Below are 21,959 nucleotides of genomic sequence, written 5' to 3' on the forward strand. Positions count from 1 at the left end.
AAAAAATAATTTCATAAACCCACCTGTGTTGCATATACAATATCATTTATTGAATCTTCCTATTTAGACAAAACTTACATTTATATAAAACCAACAACTTGGTAAAAGCTATTTGTTGTGGTTTTTCACAATCTGTTTTACATTTTCTTTTTGCATAAACTTTCATGTCATGGTGTAAGGCAAAACGACTTATATAATTCTAATATAAGGAAAGACACAAGCCGGCATTTGATGTCACTTATGTCTCACAAGCATACATAACTATGCAGACACACGACAAAAGAATCCTAGGAACAAAGAACCATTTTAAAACAAAACTGAAGAGATATTAAAATTAATCATTACTAATGTTTTTATAACAGATGTGAAATTTCCTACAACACTTACAAAACTTAAGTATCAATGCTTATACACTTATTAGCACACACTACCGTACACTAGAATATAAATTCTAACTTTTTTGCAGACATTGTTATCTAAACACAAGGAAAATGTCAAAAAAAAAAAAATACATTCAAGATTGTTTAGTTTGGAAAAAGTGCCAAAGATGCAAGACTAAGCTAACAGCTGGACTAAGATGCTACGGAGTTTCCAGTCACAGGCCGTATATATGTCTAGTGTTCTGCCGGATTGTTTGCATTACTGTGGTTAGGCTCTCTTCCTTTAGCAGACTAATCTCCTGCAGTGTGTGTATGCCCATACCTGGGTGAGCAAACCTGCATGTAGACTTAGGCACCTACAGAGAGATGGAAGAGCAGTGTGAATGTGTATATTAAAGAATGACAAGGCATGCACATATGTAAGTGGAATCAAACTGTGTGTGCCTAGTAAAACGCACTGATACCTGTCTGGGTAGGAAATATGGTGCATCTGTCTCCAGTAAGATTCTGTCAAGTGGGATTTTCCTCACGGCGTCTCGAGCCTCCGCAGCATTATAGTACGTCACCAGTCCAGTGAAACCCACACACAGGTTAGAGAATTCACTTAGGAACGGCTCAATCACAGAATAGCTGTTGGTAAAACAGTGTCTAACACACAACGATACACATTAGTAGACTATAAAATTAAATGCATTTAATTTAACAAACAATAATACACTGCTATTCAAAAGTTTGGGATCAGTCAGATTTTTAATGGTTTTTAAAGAAGTGTCTTATTCTCATCAACGTTCCATTTATTTAATCAAAAATACAGACAAAAAGTAATATCATGAAATATTATTGCAATTTAAAATAATTTTTCTATTTGAATATACTTTAAAATATAATTTATTTCTGTTATGCAAAGCTACTTTACTCCAGTCTTCAGTGTCACATGATCCTTCAGAAATCACTCTAATATGCTTATTTTTTCAATGTTGGAAACAGTTGTGCTGCTTCATATCTTTTTGGCAACATACTATTTTCAGGATTCTTAGATGAATAAAAAGTTAAAAAGAACAACATATATTCAAAATAGAAATCTTTTCTTACAACGCAAGTCTTTACTATCACTTTTTTATCAATTTAATACATCCTTGCTGAATAAAAGTATTAATTTTTTCAAAGAAAGAAAGAAAAAGTTTGAACAGTAGAGTATATTATTACAAAAGATTTCTATTTTAAATAAAAAGAAACCTGAAAAAAAGTCACAGATTAAAAAAAAAAAAAAAATATTAGGCAGCACAACCGTTTCCAACTTTGATAATAAATCAGCATATTAGAATGATTTCTGAAGGATCATTTCATTCTGAAACTAAAGAAATTATGCTGAATTCAGTTTTGCATCACAGAAATAAATTACATTTTAAAGTATATTCAAATAGAAAACCACAATTTAAAAATTGCAATAATATTTCACAATATTACTGTTTTTTCTGTATTTTTAATCAAATAAATGCAACTTTGATGAGCAGAAGTCTTCTTTAAAAAAAAAGATTAAAAATCCTACTGATCCCAAACTTTATAATCGCAGTGTATAACAGTTTTTGCTGCTGATTATTTTTGTGAAAAGCATGATACCCTAAACTTCTGAATGCCAGTGTAAGTAGAACTGAATTAAATAAATAAATAAAAAAAAAATAAATAAATAAATTAATGCTTTTATTCAGCAAAAGTGACAAACACTTTGTTACCAAAAAATCTATTTCAAATAAATGTTTTTTTTTACTTTCTATTCATCAAAGAATCCTTAAAAAAAAAAAAAAAGTATTTAAAAAAATAAATTTTTTATACTCCAAAAAGAAATATGTCACTCCAAAATACATTTCAAAAATTGAATGAACTTTATAATTTTCTTCAGATATTATTTAACACACTTTCTAAAAAATTAAGTCTATTTTTAAGACCATATAAGATCCCTGCTATACAGTAACTAAAGTTAATAAGCGGTAAAGACGCGTACAAGCAATATTAATTAGATAGCCTCATATTTTTTACCTACCTGACCGGAAATGATAAGAAAACATGTTGTCAAAATTTTTGCCCTGGAAAACCTGGTTCAGTTTGGCCAACCACAAACACCTTTTGTTCCACAGATAGTTTTTTTTTTTTACTTTTTGCAGTCTATAGTACTCCAAATGTTTTTCCCAGTCCGACCGATTAGTACAGCCCAAAACATTACCATAATTGCTCATTTTCAGCAGCAAAATTCAGCAAAATATTTGAGTTTAGTTCGGTTCAGTGCATTGTTTACATTCAGTTCCGCCAATATGAGTTTGAGGTTACTATGAGTTGTTTTCTGAAAAAAAAAATTATCTACGTAACACAGAGTAAATTAGCACACAAACAACTCTTGGTGCAGTTTGTTTTATGAGAACCCACCTGTGTATTTTGTAATCCCTGGGGACACACTTCTTCATTATTTCCAGCACATCGTCATCAGCGTTACGACAATGTATGACAAGAGGCTTTCTGAGACTGACGGCCAAATGCAACTGCCGTTCAAACACCTTGACACACAAAGACAAAGAAACTGTAAGAAACACTAAACTCTAATACAACACAAACATTTTTGGAAGCAATCATCCTATCTGCCATACCTCTTTCTGCTTCCTCGAGTCTGTGGAATTCTTATGAGAGTAATCCAAACCGATCTCTCCGAATGCAACGGCCTTAGGGTGCCGCATAGCAGCCAAGATGCTTAGCTCATGAGTGTTGTTATACTCCTTGGCAAAATGCGGGTGGCAACCAAAGGCTCCCCACACTTTCTCCTCTCCCAGTAGCCCTTCCCAGATAGCCTCTCTCTTTGTGATTCGTGGGTTGCAGAAGTCCGCGATGCAGCCCCTAAACTCCATCGGGAAAGTGCTTGCATACTCGCTCTGAAACTTTTTGAAACTTCCCCGGAAACCCAACTTCCCATAGAGCATGTCAAGGTGACAGTGCGTGTCAATAAATCCTGCAGAATCTGCTCTCGAGTAGCTCAAATCTGACAGCCAAAGAGGCTCCGAGCCAACAGACATCCGGCGAGTGGCACCGTCCTCAACAAGGAGCATCTGTGAGGATGTGTAAATGTTGGATTCTGAAGTCCTGCGTGTCGTAAGAGTCGAGTAATCCCAGTAACCAGGCGTGTATGGGGTGGATGCAAAGGTTCTGAGCTCGGGGAAAGCATCGACCAGTGGAGAAGAGCTGATGACAGACTGTTGTGATTTGAGTGACCGTGAGTAATTCCTGAGTGGTTCGAGGTCAGAGACTGTACTCTGGGATGAAATCTCTGAGAAACGATCCACATCCCTGGCTGGGACAGCTGGGGAACTGTAACCTACTTGTAACTCTGGTTCCCACAGGGCTTGTGGGAAAGGCTTTAAAGCTGGTGATAAAGAGTAAGGATTACATTCCAAAGGTGGAGGTCTGTCACTGAAGTCCACAAGCTCACAATCCTTTTTAAGCTCAGCTGTCTGTCGCCCCTTTGGTTCAAAAGACTCATCCTGTGAGAAAACTTCAACCTGCTCTGAGTCCTCAACATCTGACCAATCCGGCGATTCGGGACGATTTAGGATCACACTCTGTGCATAGAGATAAAGTCAATATCAATTCTCTTAAAAGACATTTATAATAAAATTTTTAATACATTCTAAAGAAGACTTTGCTGCTCATCAAGGCTTCGTTTATTTGATTAAAAATATAGATTTTTTTTTAGTATTGTGAAATATTATTGCAATTTAAAATAGTGGTTTTCTATTTTAATATATTTTAAAATAGAATTTATTCTTGTGACGCAAAACTGAATTTTCAGCATCTTTACTCCAGTCTTTATTGTCACATGATCCTTTAAAAAATCATTTTAAATGCTGATTTACTATCAGTGCTGGAAACAGTTGTGCTCCTTAATATTTTTTGGGACCTGTGATATTTTTTTTCAAGATTCTTTGATGAATAAAATGCTAAAAAGAACAGTGTTTATTCAAAATATAAGTCTTTACTATCACTTTTTATCAATTTAACACATCCTTGCTAAATAAGTAAGTATTAATTTCTTTCAAACAAAGACAGAAAAAAGTTTGACCCCAAACTTTACACAACGGCAGTGTATATTGTTACAAAATATGTATATTTTAAATAAATGCTGTTCTTTTTAATTTTTTATTCATTGAAGAATCCTGAAAAAAAGTACATTTCCAGCATTGATGCTGTAATGATGCTGAAAATTCAGCTTTGCATCACATAAATAAATTCTATTTTTTAAATATATTAAAATCAAAAACCACAATTTTAAATTGCAATAATATTTCACAATATTACTGTTTATTACAATTTTCTGTATTTTTAATCAAATAAACGCAGCCTTGATGAGCAAAAAAGGCCTTTTTCAGAAATCATGCTAATATTCTAATTTTGTGCTCAAGAAACATTTCTTAAGTAGCCCAGTTTAAACAAAACAATTATCAGCTGTTTTCAACATTGCTAATATTTTGAAGAAACGGGGCTACATTTTTAATGAATATATTTATGAACAGAAAGTTAAAAACCAGCATTTACTGTCACTTGAAAATGTATCCATTACCCTGGTGTCCAGCTTTATTTCTGTCTCATCATCTTCTTTGCCTATTAACTCCAGTGGGGGAGGCCTATCATCTGTCATCGCGGCCAGTCGTTCAATCTTCTCGGTGAATGAGCAGCAGTCAAGCTCAGAGGTGCTTTCCTCCTTAATTGCCTTTATAAGCTTGTCTGGGGGTTTCTTTGCAGACAAACTTTTGGGCCCACCAGTTAATGACTTTTTGTTTGCATTCCCCATCGCATCATTCAGCGCTTTGAGGAGAATGATTTTCTGCCCTTCTTCTGGACTCCTTTGTTTCTTTCCAGCAGAAGGAGGTGAAGGTCCAACAGAGGACTGTTGTCCTGAAACAGTTTCCTATATGTCACACAAAACACAAATCCAGTCATAGACATGCATTTACATTTCTACTAATAAAATACACAAATATATAATTCTTAAAGTTACTTACCTCACCAGGACTCTTTTTTTTCAACAGCGCTCTGTGACGTCCCGTCAGTTTTAACCGTGTTTTGGGCGTACGCTGTGGAGTGCTGAGACACATGTTCTCCATGTCTCCCAGTCCAGCTGACCCAGTAGATGTGTTCAGGCCTGGAGAGCTAACATCGCTCACATTACCATCCTGACCATCTCCATCCCAGCATGTTGGCTTTGCCACACCCACACTGTTCTTCATGAGCTTTCTGGGGGAGTCCACGGCCTTATTCAGCCAGGTAATCTTCACCTTTTCCCTTTTGCGGTTCATCGTACTGGGACCTTGAGAAATAAAGGAAATGTACACATAAAAACACAAATAAACAAACAGGTGCAGCTGTTTATAAGCCATATTTGAGATGGATTCACAAGCAAAAACACTCTACATTCAAGATAGAGATGAAGTTCACCAACCAGTTGAATATGCAAAGACTTAAGTTACTTAAGTTAAACACAGAGTACTAATTATTCAATATTTACGTGTTTACAAACTCCAGATGTGCACTGCCTGAATGAAGGCTATTAAGTTAAAAACAAATCTACGTCTATTTTATACTTCTATATATTTTTACACTTTAATAAAGAAAAAGCATTACCTGTATACGACTTAAAACACGTTAACGTGTTATTTTAAAGATTTGTATTGGTTAATTACCGATGCTAATAATTAGCAAAACCTCATGTCTGACCTAAAACTGTGACCCCAAGCGTCAGCGCACATAACGACGACCACAATCACAATCGAAAAAACAGTCTTAAAGTGTGTAATAGTGTTGATTAACCCCGATTCAGTCCAAACAACGAAAAAGTTAATATTACAAACCTTAAGGCCTGTACGGATGAAGAAAGTTCAGGTGGATCACGTGCGTATGTAATTAGCGATGCGTTTCCTCATCAACACCCAACATCTTACTGGACCCTAGACGGCATTGCACGGTAGTGAACGCTAGTTTGAGATGTACTAAGTATGTAGTGTGTACATATCAAGTACGTATGTAGGTTTTAAGAGAGTAGGAAAGTGAACGTTAAATTTGACTTACAAATGCTTTGTCGTTTATAATTTTAACGGGTTTTTTTGCGGTTGTATATGTCTCATGACGTTTTTTTCGCCTGTAATTTCATTTCTGCATATAAACACAAGACTTACAAAAAATGTTTACAAAAAACTGCCCAGGAAAAAAAAAGAAAGTCAACAGAAGTTTTTGAAAGTCAACAGAGCTTTTGTGACAACATACCCCAATGGAACTTGCCGTTTAAGGTATAATAGGCTTTTCAGTAAAATGTGTTCTAAAATTGTAAACCACAGAACAAGTCATATACAGTCGAAAATTTATTCAGACACCTTCAGCATTTCTCACATTATCAGAGTTTATTCGCTATAGCTTAGAAAATGGTAATAAGACAAGAACTCCGAGTTAAATTGTGTCAGAAAGCCATCTTGATAACGTCAGATAACTTTGAGAGAAAGGTATGTAAGTTACTGAATTACAATCAACCAAAAATTCATACTGTTAGTATGACAATATTTAGACAACTATTAATACTTTGTTGACCAATTACCAAGCAATGCTTGATTTTGTTTAATTTGTGGAGTAAAAAGGTTGCTTTTGCAATTAAACCCTGGTGAAAAAAACAGCACATGCTGGTTAGGTATGTTTTGATGCTGGTTTAAGCTGGTCCTTTGCTGGTTTATGCTGGTCATGTTGCTGGTATAAACCAGCATAAACCAGCAAAGGACCAGCTTAAACCAGCATCAAAACATACCTAACCAGCACATGCTGTTTTTTTCACCAGGGAAGAAAAACACTTAAGCAAAACATGGTCAGGTCAAAGTGTTTGAATAATTTTAGATCCCAAATTTTTATCAGTTTTGCTGGTAGTCCACCATATGAAGTATTTTTGGGTATAATAAGTCACAGTTTGCTTGATTTTTTATTTTTTTTTTTTTATCCTCACTGTCCTGCACCCACTAGTAAAAAAATATTTAAAAATTATATCTGGTGTTTGAATAATTTTTGGTTTGACTGTAAATACATAGAAGCAGCAAACCATTGTTTTGGCCAGCAAATATCGTAATTAATAATTTGTAAAAATTTAGAACATTTTAAAGCATGTGACATTTAAAAAGTCCTTGTCCTGAGTACACAGTTTACCATTTTGCTTAAAATCTAATATTGTTCAATAATTCACTCTTACCTGAATCGATGTGCTTAGATTATGATTATGAATAGATTATGATGAAAATAGGGGTTAGAGAAAACTCTCTTCTGCTATCCAAAGTACAGCAAAAACAATAAAATTTAGAAATATTTTTACTATTTACTATCTTTTTTAGCATTTACTATCTTTCTATTTGAATATATTTATGTGATTTCAAAGCTGAATTTTTAGCATCTTTACTCCTGTCTCATGATCCTTTAGAAAAAAAATTATACTGACTCCAAGCTTTTGAATGGTGCAGTGTATAATGTTACAAAGCTTTTTATTTCAGATAAATGCTTATCTTTGGATCTTTCTATTCATCAAAAAAAATGTAGTCAACTGTTTTAAATAAAGAATATAATAATAATAATAATAATAATACATGTTTCTTGAACAGCAAATCAGCATATTAGAATGATTTCTGAAGGATCATGTGACACTGAAGACTGGTGTAAATGATGCTGAAAATGTAGCTTTGATCACAGGAATAAATTATATTTAAAATATATTCAAATATAAAACAGTTATTTTAAATAGCAAAAACATTTCACAATATTATTGCTTTTTCTGTATTTTGGATCAAATAAATGCAGGCTTGGTGAGCAGAAGAGAATTCTTTAAAAAAACATAAAATATCTTACTGTTCAAAAACTTTTGACTGGTAATGTACACATATACATACATTAAACTACTAATAAATGCTGGCTTGATGCAAGGGTTTCTAGTCTTATATACAATTAGACACATAGACATAATTAAAAACATTTAGTAACTTTTTTTATTTACAATGATTTTTCCAAAAATAAAGCTGTTAAAAGAGTAAAAGTATACAGAGAACTGTAACCAAAAAATATTGCATCGCCTACCATACAGAAAAATCACACAAAATCTGCATTTTCAATTTTTTTTTCTGTCGACTCAGTGCCTGTCACTAAAACCTAAAGATAACTATGTTTAAAGTGTCCATTTGCTTAAGAAAATATTCCTCCTGATCTGAGGTTTGTCAGCACTGTCTCTTTTACAGTGCTAGATTTTATTGTCCATGCTGGTGCACAAATCTGCTCAGTAAATATACCCTCATTCACACTTATATTAATGTTCACATTTTCACGTTTTGCTGTTCTCTGTTCTCCAGTAACTTCTGTTCCACCCGCCGACTAATGCGTTGTAGATCAGTGTGAATGCTGGGTCTCTGAGCAAGGTCATCTTGTAGGCAGCGTGCAATCTCCAACTGACAGATATCTTCTCTGCGAACCAACCGCCTCACAACTTGCAGACAGCGATCTCGCAAGGTCAGCACTGGTACACATAAAGTAAATTTTAGATTTCATTCACAGTTAGATTACTAATTTACAAAATGACAGAATTAGTTATCAGTCTGAAATGTAAATAAATGTATAGTGTTTTCACGATGCATCATCAATCGGCCATATTGGCGGCACTGAACGTAAACAATGCCACTGAACCGAACGAAACTCGCATATTTCGCTGATTATTGCTGCTGAAAATGGTCAGTTATTGTCATATTTTGGGCTGTACTCAACATTTGGAGTACTACAGACTGCCAAAAGTTATAACAAATCAAGGAGAAGAACAAAAAGCAAAATTTGTGATTGGCCAATCTGAATCAGGATTTCCAAGGCAAGAATTTTGACAACATTCATGTTTGTTTTTATAATTTCCACTCATGTGGGTGAAATATTAGGCTGATATCTTATCTGATATCATTTTTACCACCTATTAACCTATTAAAATATAGCACCCCTTCCTGCTTACAAAGTCTTTCTCTACATGGTTTAGCAACTTCCACATGTTTTTCTGTAGTTTAGAAATTAGCAGAACAACGTATTCAGTAGTACATTAACAGTGCAATCCATGCTGTTGGTTGCATCTGAGTGTCACCAGTATGGCTGTGCATTCGGGTAACTGATCAAATCTTGACGCAAGTGCAAACCATCTACATGAATGAATATATACCAGGCAGTGTGATGTTGGCAAATGAGACTTGTCCATTTTCATGCGGGGCTGGCAAATACATCTCTTTATTATTGACTACCATTGGATCATCAGTTTCTGCATCCCGAAACATCCATGGATGCCCTGACAGAAACAGAAAAACAGTATGAGAAACTTACATTCAAATGGATCATTGCACTACTTAACCCATATTCAGTTACATAGACAATATGTTTTAGATATTCCTTTTTTGCCATTAACAGATTAAAAAAACTTGAAACTAAATGTAAATGGTCCAACCGCTTACATCTGGGGTCAAGAACAATTTTTGAAGTAGTTTCTCCTCAAATCGTGTCAAATTACCCTTTGTTAGTTCATGCTATTAACCCAAACAGCTTTATCTGAACAGTTTGGTTCAACTGGTGCACAACACTTGTGTTGAGCCATTTTTCCCACTGACTGGCGTAACCAGTGTTGGGAAGGTTACTTTGGAAATGTAATAGGTTACAGATTACAGGTTACTTGATTTAAAATGTAATAAGTAGTGTAACTTTTTAATTACTTTATTAAAGTAATGTAACTCCTTTTTTTTTAATTACTTTGTGATTACTTTTCCAAATTTCTAATATTTTCAACTGTTAATCATTTTGAAACATTTAAACCAGGCAGAGTTAACCTTACAGTAGCACTCAACACTGATTACTGTCAGACTTCCAAAATCCTTTATCACTTGAATTAAGATTATAATAGGTAAGGGATAACATGTGACCCTGGACCACAAAACCAGTCATAAGTGTCAATTTTTCAAAACTGAGCTTTATACATCATCTGAAAGCTTGATTTTGTTAGGATAGAACAATATTTGGCCGAGATGCAGCTATTTCAGTATGTGGAATCTGAGGGTGCAAAAAAATCTAAATATTGAAAAATGTCGCCTTTAAAGTTTTCCAAATTATGTTCTTTGCAAAGCATATTACTAATCAAAAATTAAGTTTTGATATATTTACAGTAGGAAATTTACAAAATGTCTTCATGGAACATGATTTTTACTTAATTTCCTAATGATTTTTGGTATAAAAGAAAAATCTATTATTTTGACCCATACAATGTATTTTTGGCTATTGCTACAAATAAACCCCAGCGACTTAAGACTGGTTTTATGGTCCAGGGTCACACATATACATCTTTATTTTGCGATAACAACTGGCTGAATGTACATTATCTCACTTATTATACAGCTGCTTGATAGATTATTTAGATGTTTCGTGTCAAAATAATTCGACACGGAACACTGATCTGAGCTGAAATATTTGAACGCAAAGCTTCCATGAAGAAATCAGTTGCTAGCAAATGGCAAGTTCAAACTCGACATTTTAGGGATACAGTGCAGTCATACCACATAAATAATTAAGTACTAGTTTGTTAGTTATTTTATACTCCATTACAGTGTACAAAATGTACAATAATATTGAATTAAACTTTAATATTTTATTAGCTAACCAAACACAAAGCTTCAGCCAAGAAAAATGATCAAGCATATAGCACTGACTTAAGTTGCCCCGAATGAGTTTGAGTTGTGTAATAATTTAATTTAAAGCACAGCCACCACATATTCAGATTTTTTTTTTTACTTATATTTTTGGGCTTTTTATGTCTTTTATTGTGATAGGACAGTAGAGAGATGACAGGAAGGAGCTGGGAGGAGAGAGGGGTGTGGGATCAGCAAAGGACCTCGAGACGGGAATCGAACTCGGGTCACCGTGAGTGCAGTTGCGCTATATGTCATAACAAGATCATAACATAATAACATCATAACAAGAAATAGTTTAATAGCTATGATACTGGGTTTGAAATCGAATGTTTGCATAGTTATGACAGAAAACACTAGCATCTAACAATGTCTTGGAAAAAACAATCTTAAAAAATAAAGTATATGCATAAACCCAAACAGGAAATAAAACAGTTAAGAATAAGCATGTGTCCTAAACTCCTGAAACATTGGTGTCTCATTTTAGAGCAGTTAATGCAAATTAAAAGAAGTCAGTTAAATCTGTAAGTGGCCCTGGGTGTGTGGGAAAATTCAGATGTAATTCCCTTTGTAATCACTGGCATTTTTCAAAAGTAACTGTAATTTAATTACATGTTTTTTCTCAGTAACGGTAACTAATTACAATTACATTTATTTTGTAATTAAATTACGTAATTAAATTACGTAATTCCGTTACATGTAACTAGTTACTCCCTAACACTGGGCGTAACACACAAAAAAGGTGTAGCAGGCTGAAAGTAGTAGCCTTAAACAAGCAAAACACCTCAGACAGAATGCAACAATAATCGTACTAACCCACAAAAGTTTTCATTTTTCGTCCGGTGTACGGCTGAATATCTACGTATGGCTGCGGCTCCCCGCGGAAGTTGATCCAGACGGGCTTGACGACGCGCGGACTGCAGTTACAGAACACCACTTCGACTGGTATCCGGCTAACCAGAGATCGGACCAGCGGCAGCGATTGCCCCTCCGGAGGTTCCTGAGGCATCATCAAAGACAGGACAAGACCAGTGCAAAGATACGAATAACAGCCACGCTGTAAACAAATATATACGCAAACTAGAAACGTTAAAGTTCGCTTCTTAATAGATTAAACCCATACAACACGGCCCAAAACATCGGGGAACGGAGGGAACAGATCGTGTACGTGACTGTAAACATTCGCCGGTACAGCTTGTCTTCGTTTGTTGTGATTGCGTAATCATGTGGCAGCCAGTGAAGAAGACAGCGCGACTTACAGCAACACCTCCCTCTGGTGGTTTGTGTGGGAATTAAAACATGAGACACTATAGTAAAACATTACAGTAACGTTATATGCTGTATACTTTCTCTCTTTCAAATTATGAAATAGTAGGAATTAGCAACAACAGACGTTTTAAATAGTAGTACGCTTTACTGTTGTCACATCACATCAGTTCAGCAAAAGGCTTAGTATAATGTGCAAATTAATACAATTATTTTCACATTTTAATCTATTTTGTACACATTTCCAAGTTTGTCTACAAATGTGTGATCAGACTATAGCTATGTTTGGATTAGCAGACTATTAATATTTTTACAGTAGCCTAGGCTATACAAAATTAGTTTTTTGGTAACACATTACATATTTACATTACATATTTGAAACAGGGTTTATTAAGTTTTGTTAGCATTAGTTAAATAAAAATTCTGTCATCATTTATTAACCATCAAGTTGTTTCAACCCTGTATAAGTTTATTTCTTCAGTTGAACCCAAAAAAAGATATATATATATATATAAGAAGTTGATGGTTCCCATTGACTTCCATAGTATTTTTTAGTGCTGTCAAAATGATTAATCGCGATTAATGGCATCCAAAATAAAAATCTGTCTTTACATAATATGTGTGCGTGTGTTTATTATGTATATATAAACACCAGTGTTGGGCATGTAACTTAATAAAAGTAACTAATTACCAGGCAAAGTAACTATTGCGTTACTTAAAAAAAAAAAAATCTAATTTAATATAACTATAAAATAAATATAAAACATTGTACACTAATCTACACTATTTTAATGTTATTGTGGGCAGTGTTGGGAATGTTACTTTGAAAAGTAATTATAGTTACTAGTTACTTCTCACAAATAGTAACTGAGTTAGTAACAGAGTTACATCATTATAAAAGTAACTAATTACCAGGCAAAGTAACTATTGCATTACTTAAAAAAAATATCTAATTTAATATGCCTATAAAATAAATATAAGACATTGTACACTAATCTACACTATTTTAATGTTGTTGTGGGCAGTGTCGGGAATGTTACTTTGAAAAGTAATTAGTTATAGTTACTAGTTACTTCTCACAAATAGTAACTGAGTTAGTAACAGAGTTACATCATTATAAAAGTAACTAATTACCAGGGAAAGTAACTATTGTGTTGCTTTTTTTAAAAAAAATAAAAAATAAAAAATAAATAAATAAATAAATATATTAAACTTGGATGACCCCAATATTAAATGTTAAATGAATGAAATTTTAATGAAATTAATTACATTTTTAGTTTACTCACCAGACTAATATTAAATATCTGATATAATATTATAATTATAATTAGCATTCAACTTTAGCCATTAGAACTTTAGTAATTAGAATAAGCATGTATGAATGCATGTTTGTCATGTTGACTGAACTTAGGACTGGTGGTGATATTGTTTGTAATTTAGTGTTTCTATGAACGTCTTGTTACTACCACGAATTCTACTATTAATAACAATATTAAACAGACTAAGGTTTAATGAGCGGCTGGGTTCATGAATATTAATCACGTTGTCTGCGTTCGCTCTAACTGATTTGCTGTAATCAAAACAGGGACGATCATTGGTGAGCGCCAGCCAATGAGATTGCTGTTTGCACATTAGTTCCGCCTACTACCGGAGAAACCAGCAGTTCTTAAAAGCTGAAGTATTCCAAAGGAGCTCCGTTGTTTTGAGGGGAAAATACAACAAAGAATATCGTTTACACGTAGCGCGTCAATTCTGCATGGTATAAGACTCTGTCGCTCTGTATGTTTCTTTGGGTGTGTGAGACAAAGTGACGGCTAGTCGTGTGCCTTCACACTAGAGTTTACAGCTCGTCAAATACAGGTGCGCTGCGCATCCATTCAGATGAACTGAAAAATAACATTGTAATAATATTATAATAAATGATAGTAACGCCGTATTTTATTGGCAGTATGGTAACGGCGTTGTAACGTAGGAAACAGTAATTCGTTTGATTACTCGTTACTGAAAAAGTAACGCCGTTGTTTTATAACGCCGTTATTCCCATCACTGATAAACACACACATACATGTATGTAAGTTATTTAAGAAATATTTCCTTGTGTATAAATACAGTATACATATTCATATGTATATATATATGTTATATATAAATGTATGTCAGTGTATTTATATATACATAATAAATATACACAATACACACACATATTTTATGTAAACACAAACTTTTATTTTGGAAGCGATTAATCGCAATTAATAGATTTTAGCACTATTTTTTTTCATACTATGGAAGTAAATGGGAACCATCAACCATCATATTTGGTTTATATTCTTCAAAATATCTTCTTTTGTGTTCAACAGAAAAAAAGAATCTCAAACAGATTTGGAACAACCTGAGGGTGAGTAAATGATGACATCCCTTTTATCCCTTAAAATAATATTATCCCTTTAAATAATATTACCAGATAATTTTATTTTAATTAGGTTTTTCGTAAATGCAGAAATGAACATTAACTAAAAAAAATGCTTTAGAAATAGTTTTATTGTTAGTTCATGTAAACTAATATAGCTTATAGCTAATAAGCTATACTAATATAGCTAACATAGTTAACAAAAGGAACCTTTCAAATAGAAATTTCACTTAAGAAAAGATTAAACACGCTGTGACTTTTCAGAAGCGGTTTATTGGCGAGAATTTATCAGTACTGAACAGTATTTCATCTTTTGAACATTACAGATATGCAAGTCAGCATGTATCATGTTTTCTTATTACAGCTATGTAACTAATGATGAATGAGCATGTTTGTGTGCTGATTTTGTGTAAAGTATGTATTTTGCACTCCATTTAATGAACGTGAACAGAATCTTTATATTTAAGTCTCTCGGCACACCAATTCCGTTCTGGATACACATTTTTGGCTCTCAACTCAACATATACAGCATATCATCATTCAATTTAATGGTATCCAAACAAAACAATTATAAAGGATGAAGCAAAACAGAGAAACTAAGAAATACAAAAATACCTCAAATACCTTTTGAGAGTTGCTTTTGATATTAAGTCTAAACAACACAAAGGGTAACTCCCTGATATTTCCTTTATTATTCACTGGCTGACAATTTTAGCCAGGAGTTGTGTGCCAAATGTACCTGACATAAGCACATGGGAATTCAAGCAGTTTAGGTCCTGCTTTGCAGACGACGTTTAATAGCATTTAATTGGTGGAGGTATTCTACATGATTGTTGATTATGTTGCTAAAAGTGAGCATGAAAAGACTGTCAGACTAAATGAGATCATCACACTTTGGTGTTAGAGATTTGTCCCTATTTTAACACAATACTCATAAACAACAGAACAAGATGACATCTTAACTGTTATCTAGGCAGTAATAATGAAGAAAAGACTGCTAGACTGTAAATTAAGTGCATTACAACAGACTGTAATATCTTAAAGAGCCCATCTGGTATGATATTGCACGTATCAGGCTGTAATTTACACAGCACAAAGTGTGTGAAGGCAACAACTTGCATTCTGTTGTTCTTTCTACTCCTGTATCTTATGCTTCCCTGTCCCCTTTGTCGTTCCTCTCCCTGTTCATGCACACATTTACAAATATAAACTTACAAACACACGCTCTTTCTTTCTGGGTGAGGTTTTTGGGTCTCATGTTTTTGGGGTGATAGAAGAGACCCCTGGGGGAGCATATGCTTGTGGGCTGTAGGGTTAAAGGTCACAAGTAATGCTTAGATCACATTACAGGCACAGCAAGCGTGACCCCTCGACGCCCTCCTCGCCCTGTGGGATTGTTGGTAGCAGGGCAGAACGAGTCAAACCCCAGAACCTAGGTGGACTCAGATCTTTTTTTACTGCTGAGAACTTCCAGCCCATATGAGAGCTGCAGGTTCTGCACTGAGCAATTGTCCAAGCATACCTAAGGAAAGAAATACATAAATGTGATTATATGTAAAAATGACTGAGCAATACAAATTCAATGTTCAAAAACATCTATAAAAGCATTTAATCTCACCCTGGAAACCAACTATGCAGTGTGGAAGGCCGTCCAATCAGATTGAGGTTGCTGGCCTTGTAGACTGTAAGCGTCTCGTGAACATAACCATGTGGATTCACATATGCTGCCATTGGCCCATAGAGAGACAGACTAAAAACAAAGGAGTGCTGAATGAGTAATTTTTTTTCATTTTAATCTTAAAAGGAAAGAACACCCAAATAATTCATTATTTGCTCAAGCTTAAATCACTTAAACCTTCCAGTTCTCCATAAGTGTCAAATCTGAGAGCTAAAATGAAGAAAAATAATGACTTAATGATGTAAACTTTGGGCTTTTTCTCAAATAAAATAATCGTTTTCTATTTGAATATGTTTTAAAATGTAATTTATTCCTGTGATTTTAAAACTGAATATTTAGCATCATTACTCAAGTCACATGATCATTCAGAAATCATTCTAATATTCTTATTTGCTGCATAAAAACATTATTATTTTTTTTTAATTTATGGTAATATAATTCATAATTTTTTCAGGTTTCTTTGATTAATAGAAAGCTCAGAAAAACAGCATTTATCTGAGACAGAAATCTTTTGTAACATTATAAATGTCTTTATCATCACTTTTGATCAATTTAAAGCATAATTGTTAAATTAAAGTTTCAGTTTCTATAATTTCTCTGAATGGTATAGTGTATAATGTTACAAAAGCTTTTTATTTCAGATAAATGCTGATCTTTGGATCTTTCTATTCATCAAGGAATCCTGAAATAATGTATTTAACTGTTTTAAATATTGATAATAATACATTTTAGCAAATTAGCATATTAGATGATTTCTGAAGGACAATGTCACACTGAGGACTGGAGTACTGATGCTGAAACTTTAGCTTTGATCACAGGAATAAATTGCATTTTAAAATCTATTCAAACAGAAAACCACTATTTTAAATTGCAATAGTATTTCACAATACTAAAAAAAAAAATCAATACTTTTAATCAAATAAACGCAGCCTTGATGAGCAGCAAAGGCTTTTTTAAAAATTATTAAAACTCTTACTGATCCCAAATTTTGGAACGGCAGTGTAATGGCTTTCTGTTATTTTAAACAGTAAAAAAAAAAAAAAAAATCTAATATTTTGATGTACTTTGGATCAAATAAATGCAGGCTTGGTGAGCAGAAGAGACTTCTTTAAAAAAACTTTTTACATGGATGAGTTGTTTACAATAAGATCAACAACATGCATTTGGAAAATAGATAGTGTGAATTTTCATTTCCTGCTGACTTCAGTCAATCACATGATCACTTTCAAAAATTAATATGCCAAAAAATACCAAAAATAAAAATTCTTCCATTATTTACTCAACCTCAAGATTTTTTTTTTTCTGGTGAACACAAAAGAAGATATATTGAGGTATGTGAGTCCCCATTGACCCATTGACTTGAGAAAATGTGGACCAACAGCTGTTTGATTATCACTCTTCATAACATCTTATTTTGTGCTCAGCAGAAGATAAACTCATACAGGTTTGGAACAACTTAAGTTTGAGAAAATTATCACAGAATTTGCATTTTTGGGTGAACTATGCCTTCAATATTTTAAGCATGACTACATTGTGACTAAATTCTCAGTTATTGTCTGACCTGAAGATCTCATTCTTGCTAGTTATCTCTGTATCCTGGCACTGCTTACAGCAGAGAGAGGTGCACTGTAAGGAAACATAAAGAGCTTAAATATTTTTGTAGCTTTTGCCCAATATCACAATGCATAAAACAAACTCCTGGATGAAATACTTATATAAACATTTGTAGACTAAAGCAACCATACATATACACACCCTGTCCATGATGTCCAGCTCACAGCGCAGTCTCTGGATGGCACTGCCAATCTTCAGCAGCTGCAGTCGCAGAGCATCATCTATTGGTAGACATGCAGCCACCCTGTATGAGAAATCTGCAGGAAGAGAGACACTCATTCACAACTTGACTGTGTGTGTGAGCCTGAAAGCATCAGTGTGTTTGTACCCAAACCTGTTGGATTTGTAGGAAGGGACTCATCTTTGAGGTTTTCATCCCATTCATGGAGTTGTTTCTTTACTCTGGTCATAAGAGTTTTCTGCAGAGAAACACACACACAACCATCAGTGCTAAAATGCTGTTACTGATATTATGGGATTTTTTTTTTTAATTGTACATTTTCAAAAACATTTGTCAAAGCACTGTTCATTTCTAAGGTGGTTTACTTCTAAGGTTAAGGCCTTCTATGCAAATTAAGCATTTGAAAAATGAATAATATATTAAGAGATCAAACCCACAGAGTCATATAAGGCATACACCCAAGGAGGCCATGAGGTCATACTAGCACAATTAATCTTCTTCTGTGAAAAAAGTGAGAACATTAAGTATTAAGCAAAATTTATGTTACTTATGATTTATAAGGATGACTTAACATTTTAAAAGTGAAAGGATTAGTATTAAAAATTGTCTTTTCTTCTTCAGTCAAAAAGAAATTAAGGATTTTGAGAAAAAATATTTCAGGATTTTTCTCCATATAGTGAGCTTCAATGGGAGCCAATAGGTTGAAAGTCCAAACTGCAATTTTAATGCCACTTCAAAGGGCTCTACACGATCCCAGCTGAGGAATAAGGGTCTTATCTAGCAAAACAATCGCACATTTTATAAAAAAAAATATATATATATATATAAACTTTTAACCACAAATGCTCATCTTGGACTAGCTCTGTGATGCGCGTCTACAACACATTACATAGTCACTTTGCACGTGTCAAAAGTCACGTGTGTGGTTAGTTCTTCGTCTGTGTACTTGGGTTCAAAAAGAAAGGGTAAGGTGAAAAACATCTAATTTTCTCCTCTAACTTCATAATCATCCAACATCATAGTTTTACCTTTTTTTGTAAAGACTGTGACTTTCTTTGCATGCTCATTTTGTAAACCCTAGGTCGGTTCTTCTGTCTACGTCACGCATGACCTTTCCAACGTGATTACGTAATGTGTGATGACGTGGACGCAGAGCTAGTGCAAGATGAGCATTTGTGGTTAAAAAGTATTAAAGAAAAATATTTTTTTTTAGAAAATGACCTATCGTTTCGCTAGACAGGACCCTTGTTTCTTAGCTGGGATCGTGTAGAGCCCTTTGAAGCTGCATTGAAACTGCAATTTGGACCTTCAACACACTGATCACCATTGAAGTCCACTATATGGAGAAAAATCCTGAAATGTTTTCCTCAAAAACAATTTCTTTTTCACTGAAGAAAGAAAGATATGAACATCTTTAATGACATAGGGGTGAGTAAATTATCAGAAAATTATCTAAAGTGATGTGCGTTTACATCAGTTACCTGTCTATAGATCTGGCTGCACTGTTCCTGCGGTGGTGTCGTTTGTGAGGGTTTGGTCTGTGATGTGTGTGTATGCAAGCGGGGCAGGAATTGCAGTCCACATAAAGGGTCTGGAAGAATCCTCTCAGGTAAAATCTGTACTTTTGCCTGACGAATCCTACAAAAAACGTTTTGAAAAAAAGTATGGCAGTGACTCATTCACATTACATTCTTGAACTCAATGAAAAACAGCATTTTGGTTCATTACTACAGTACATTTTATGGACAGCACGTTGTAGTACCCACTGAAAGCACGTGTATACCCCTACCCATCTGCTTGTGTGCGTATTTCATGCACTCTGAAGCGCTGCCGTCCAACAGCTTTGATCTTCACCGTCTCTATCCCGTACTCCTGTTCCTCACGAAAAGCATAGATCTCTGCAGTCGTCCCAAACTCTGCCTTTATCTCCGCTCCACTCGCATCAGGACTGGGAGAGAGAGAAACACATCAAACTACAAAGTACATGTACAAATGTAAGAAACATCAGTACACTTGCAAACCCTCCACCACAACCTGCTTAGAAAATGTTCTTGAAGAATCATCATTAATGTGGAATAGTTATTATTATGCACCTTGTGTTTGTTAATACCTGTGTGCAAGCACTGCAAACGTGCGGTCGTGGCTTATGAGGTTGCGGAACATGCTGACCTCCTGTGGTCGGAAAAGCTGCAAGGGTAGCGTCTGACCTGGGATCAGAATGAGTGCGACGTGGGGAAGAACCGGGAGATTCTGGACACTGTCCTCATCATGCAGAGTACGGCCGTGAAACTCCTCCATGTCTGAGCCCAGATACTTCAAAGTGTACACACAAATGAAAATGCAGGCAAACATGCAAAAAACCCCACATTATTTCAAGAAAAACTTTGACAAACTATTTGTATATTAGTGGATTCAAAGTGAATTTAAAAAAGCTTTATTCTTTAATTGTTTTAAACTTGTTAGCCTCAGGTTGGGTCACATGAATGGTGTTTAAAAGTACCAATGACAGATGACACTCACAGCGTGTGAAGTTGGCAGACTCGTGTCAAAGTTTATAATACTTGGCTTTTCTGCATCCTCACCATCTCGATCCTCAGTCTCCATGTCATCCTCTTCTTCCTCTTCATTTTCTGTAGAAAAACAGAATGATAGACATTAGACCTAGAATATAATCTCAATGAGTATCATTGAGTTTGGGTTCCTTTCCATTGTTGCCTTTGGCTTGCTTAAATGGGGTCTAATAGACACTTAATATTTAGTAACATTATCAGTTTGACAGCACTGACATTATTGAATGACAACTAAATTTCAACTGATTAAGGCTGAATATTTACACTCGACTTTTTTGTTATAACTAGGTCAAATCTGTTCATAATTCATGCATTTAGCAACATCAACACTGGTATTAAACTGAATTTAATTCCTTTTTAACAATGTGAAGCTGTTTTGAAACGATCTCTTGCAACTATATTACTTATTATCTACTGTATTTTCTTTTATTTACTTATACTTTCAGTTTGTAAACTACACCTGCATATACAACCTCTTTCAATCTACTTTCGATTTCAATCAGAGTCATTTGAGGACAACGTGCATAGCCATTAAATAATCGACGTGCAAGCAAATATTTCCTCTAGACACATAACACAATGAATTTAACATCAAATGTCTGCTCACAACACAATAAAACAACAAAAAGCGTGCACACTTGACTCTAGACTGTTGTTGCAGCTATTTAGGATACAGATACGAAACGTGTCGCAGAATATCTTTACTCAAGTGTTTACATAACAGGTGCACGCAGACACTTTAAGTTTGTAGAGAGCTGTCATGCACGGCGACAGCTGCGGAGCTGGATCTGTCAGTAAAGATCTCCCTTGCATGTTTTTAGGAGGACATTAAGCATGCTTTTGATACTGCTATAGCTCCGTGTTTATTTGGAAACTAACAGGCATACGTACCTGGCAGGAGTTGTAGCTGGTTCCCCATTTCGTCGTTTATGTTGTTGTCGCCTCCGCCCCTCTCAGCAGCCATAGCCGTGTGTTTACAATCCGCTCTCTACAAGCGCAGCACTACCGTGAAGAGACATACGGGGTAAAACACACAGCGCCCTCATGTGCGTGGATGTTAGTGGTCTAGTGATTCCAACTTATCCAAGTGAATCGAATCTTTTGAATCGGTT

The 21,959-nt window shown here is 34.6% G+C and overlaps 3 protein-coding genes across 5 annotated transcripts; all 3 read right to left on the bottom strand.

Moving 5' to 3' along the window:
- Nucleotides 1-34: 34 nt before the first annotated feature.
- Nucleotides 35-6,401, bottom strand: tatdn2 (TatD DNase domain containing 2). Of its 3 annotated transcripts, none has more exons than XM_051113032.1 (7): nucleotides 6,269-6,401; nucleotides 5,423-5,727; nucleotides 4,981-5,328; nucleotides 3,020-3,982; nucleotides 2,802-2,929; nucleotides 845-1,028; nucleotides 35-736 (listed from the first exon to the last, which is right to left on the bottom strand). In XM_051113032.1, exons 2-7 carry the CDS (start codon nucleotides 5,714-5,716, stop codon nucleotides 596-598), a joined length of 2,058 nt encoding a protein of 685 aa, XP_050968989.1. In that variant the 5' UTR covers nucleotides 5,717-5,727; nucleotides 6,269-6,401; the 3' UTR covers nucleotides 35-595. The 3 variants fall into 3 exon arrangements, with proteins under 3 accessions (XP_050968989.1, XP_050968990.1, XP_050968988.1); XM_051113033.1 differs by lacking the exon at nucleotides 6,269-6,401 and adding an exon at nucleotides 6,135-6,238; XM_051113031.1 differs by lacking the exon at nucleotides 6,269-6,401 and adding an exon at nucleotides 6,042-6,229.
- A 2,001-nt stretch (nucleotides 6,402-8,402) lies between these two features.
- vhl (von Hippel-Lindau tumor suppressor) lies at nucleotides 8,403-12,345 on the bottom strand. The gene is made up of 3 exons (XM_051113057.1): nucleotides 11,948-12,345; nucleotides 9,625-9,747; nucleotides 8,403-8,946 (listed from the first exon to the last, which is right to left on the bottom strand). Exons 1-3 carry the CDS (start codon nucleotides 12,141-12,143, stop codon nucleotides 8,747-8,749), a joined length of 519 nt encoding a protein of 172 aa, XP_050969014.1. The 5' UTR covers nucleotides 12,144-12,345; the 3' UTR covers nucleotides 8,403-8,746.
- Nucleotides 12,346-15,057: 2,712 nt separating this feature from the next.
- crbn (cereblon) lies at nucleotides 15,058-21,922 on the bottom strand. Its single transcript, XM_051113047.1, has 11 exons — nucleotides 21,739-21,922; nucleotides 20,798-20,907; nucleotides 20,388-20,590; nucleotides 20,067-20,225; nucleotides 19,759-19,915; nucleotides 18,715-18,777; nucleotides 18,431-18,515; nucleotides 18,238-18,353; nucleotides 18,044-18,108; nucleotides 16,423-16,554; nucleotides 15,058-16,326 (listed from the first exon to the last, which is right to left on the bottom strand). Exons 1-11 carry the CDS (start codon nucleotides 21,809-21,811, stop codon nucleotides 16,149-16,151), a joined length of 1,341 nt encoding a protein of 446 aa, XP_050969004.1. The 5' UTR covers nucleotides 21,812-21,922; the 3' UTR covers nucleotides 15,058-16,148.
- Between the last annotated feature and the right edge of the window lie 37 nt (nucleotides 21,923-21,959).

This window comes from Labeo rohita, chromosome 6, assembly GCF_022985175.1.
Source record: "Labeo rohita strain BAU-BD-2019 chromosome 6, IGBB_LRoh.1.0, whole genome shotgun sequence".
Classification (NCBI taxonomy): domain Eukaryota; kingdom Metazoa; phylum Chordata; class Actinopteri; order Cypriniformes; family Cyprinidae; genus Labeo; species Labeo rohita.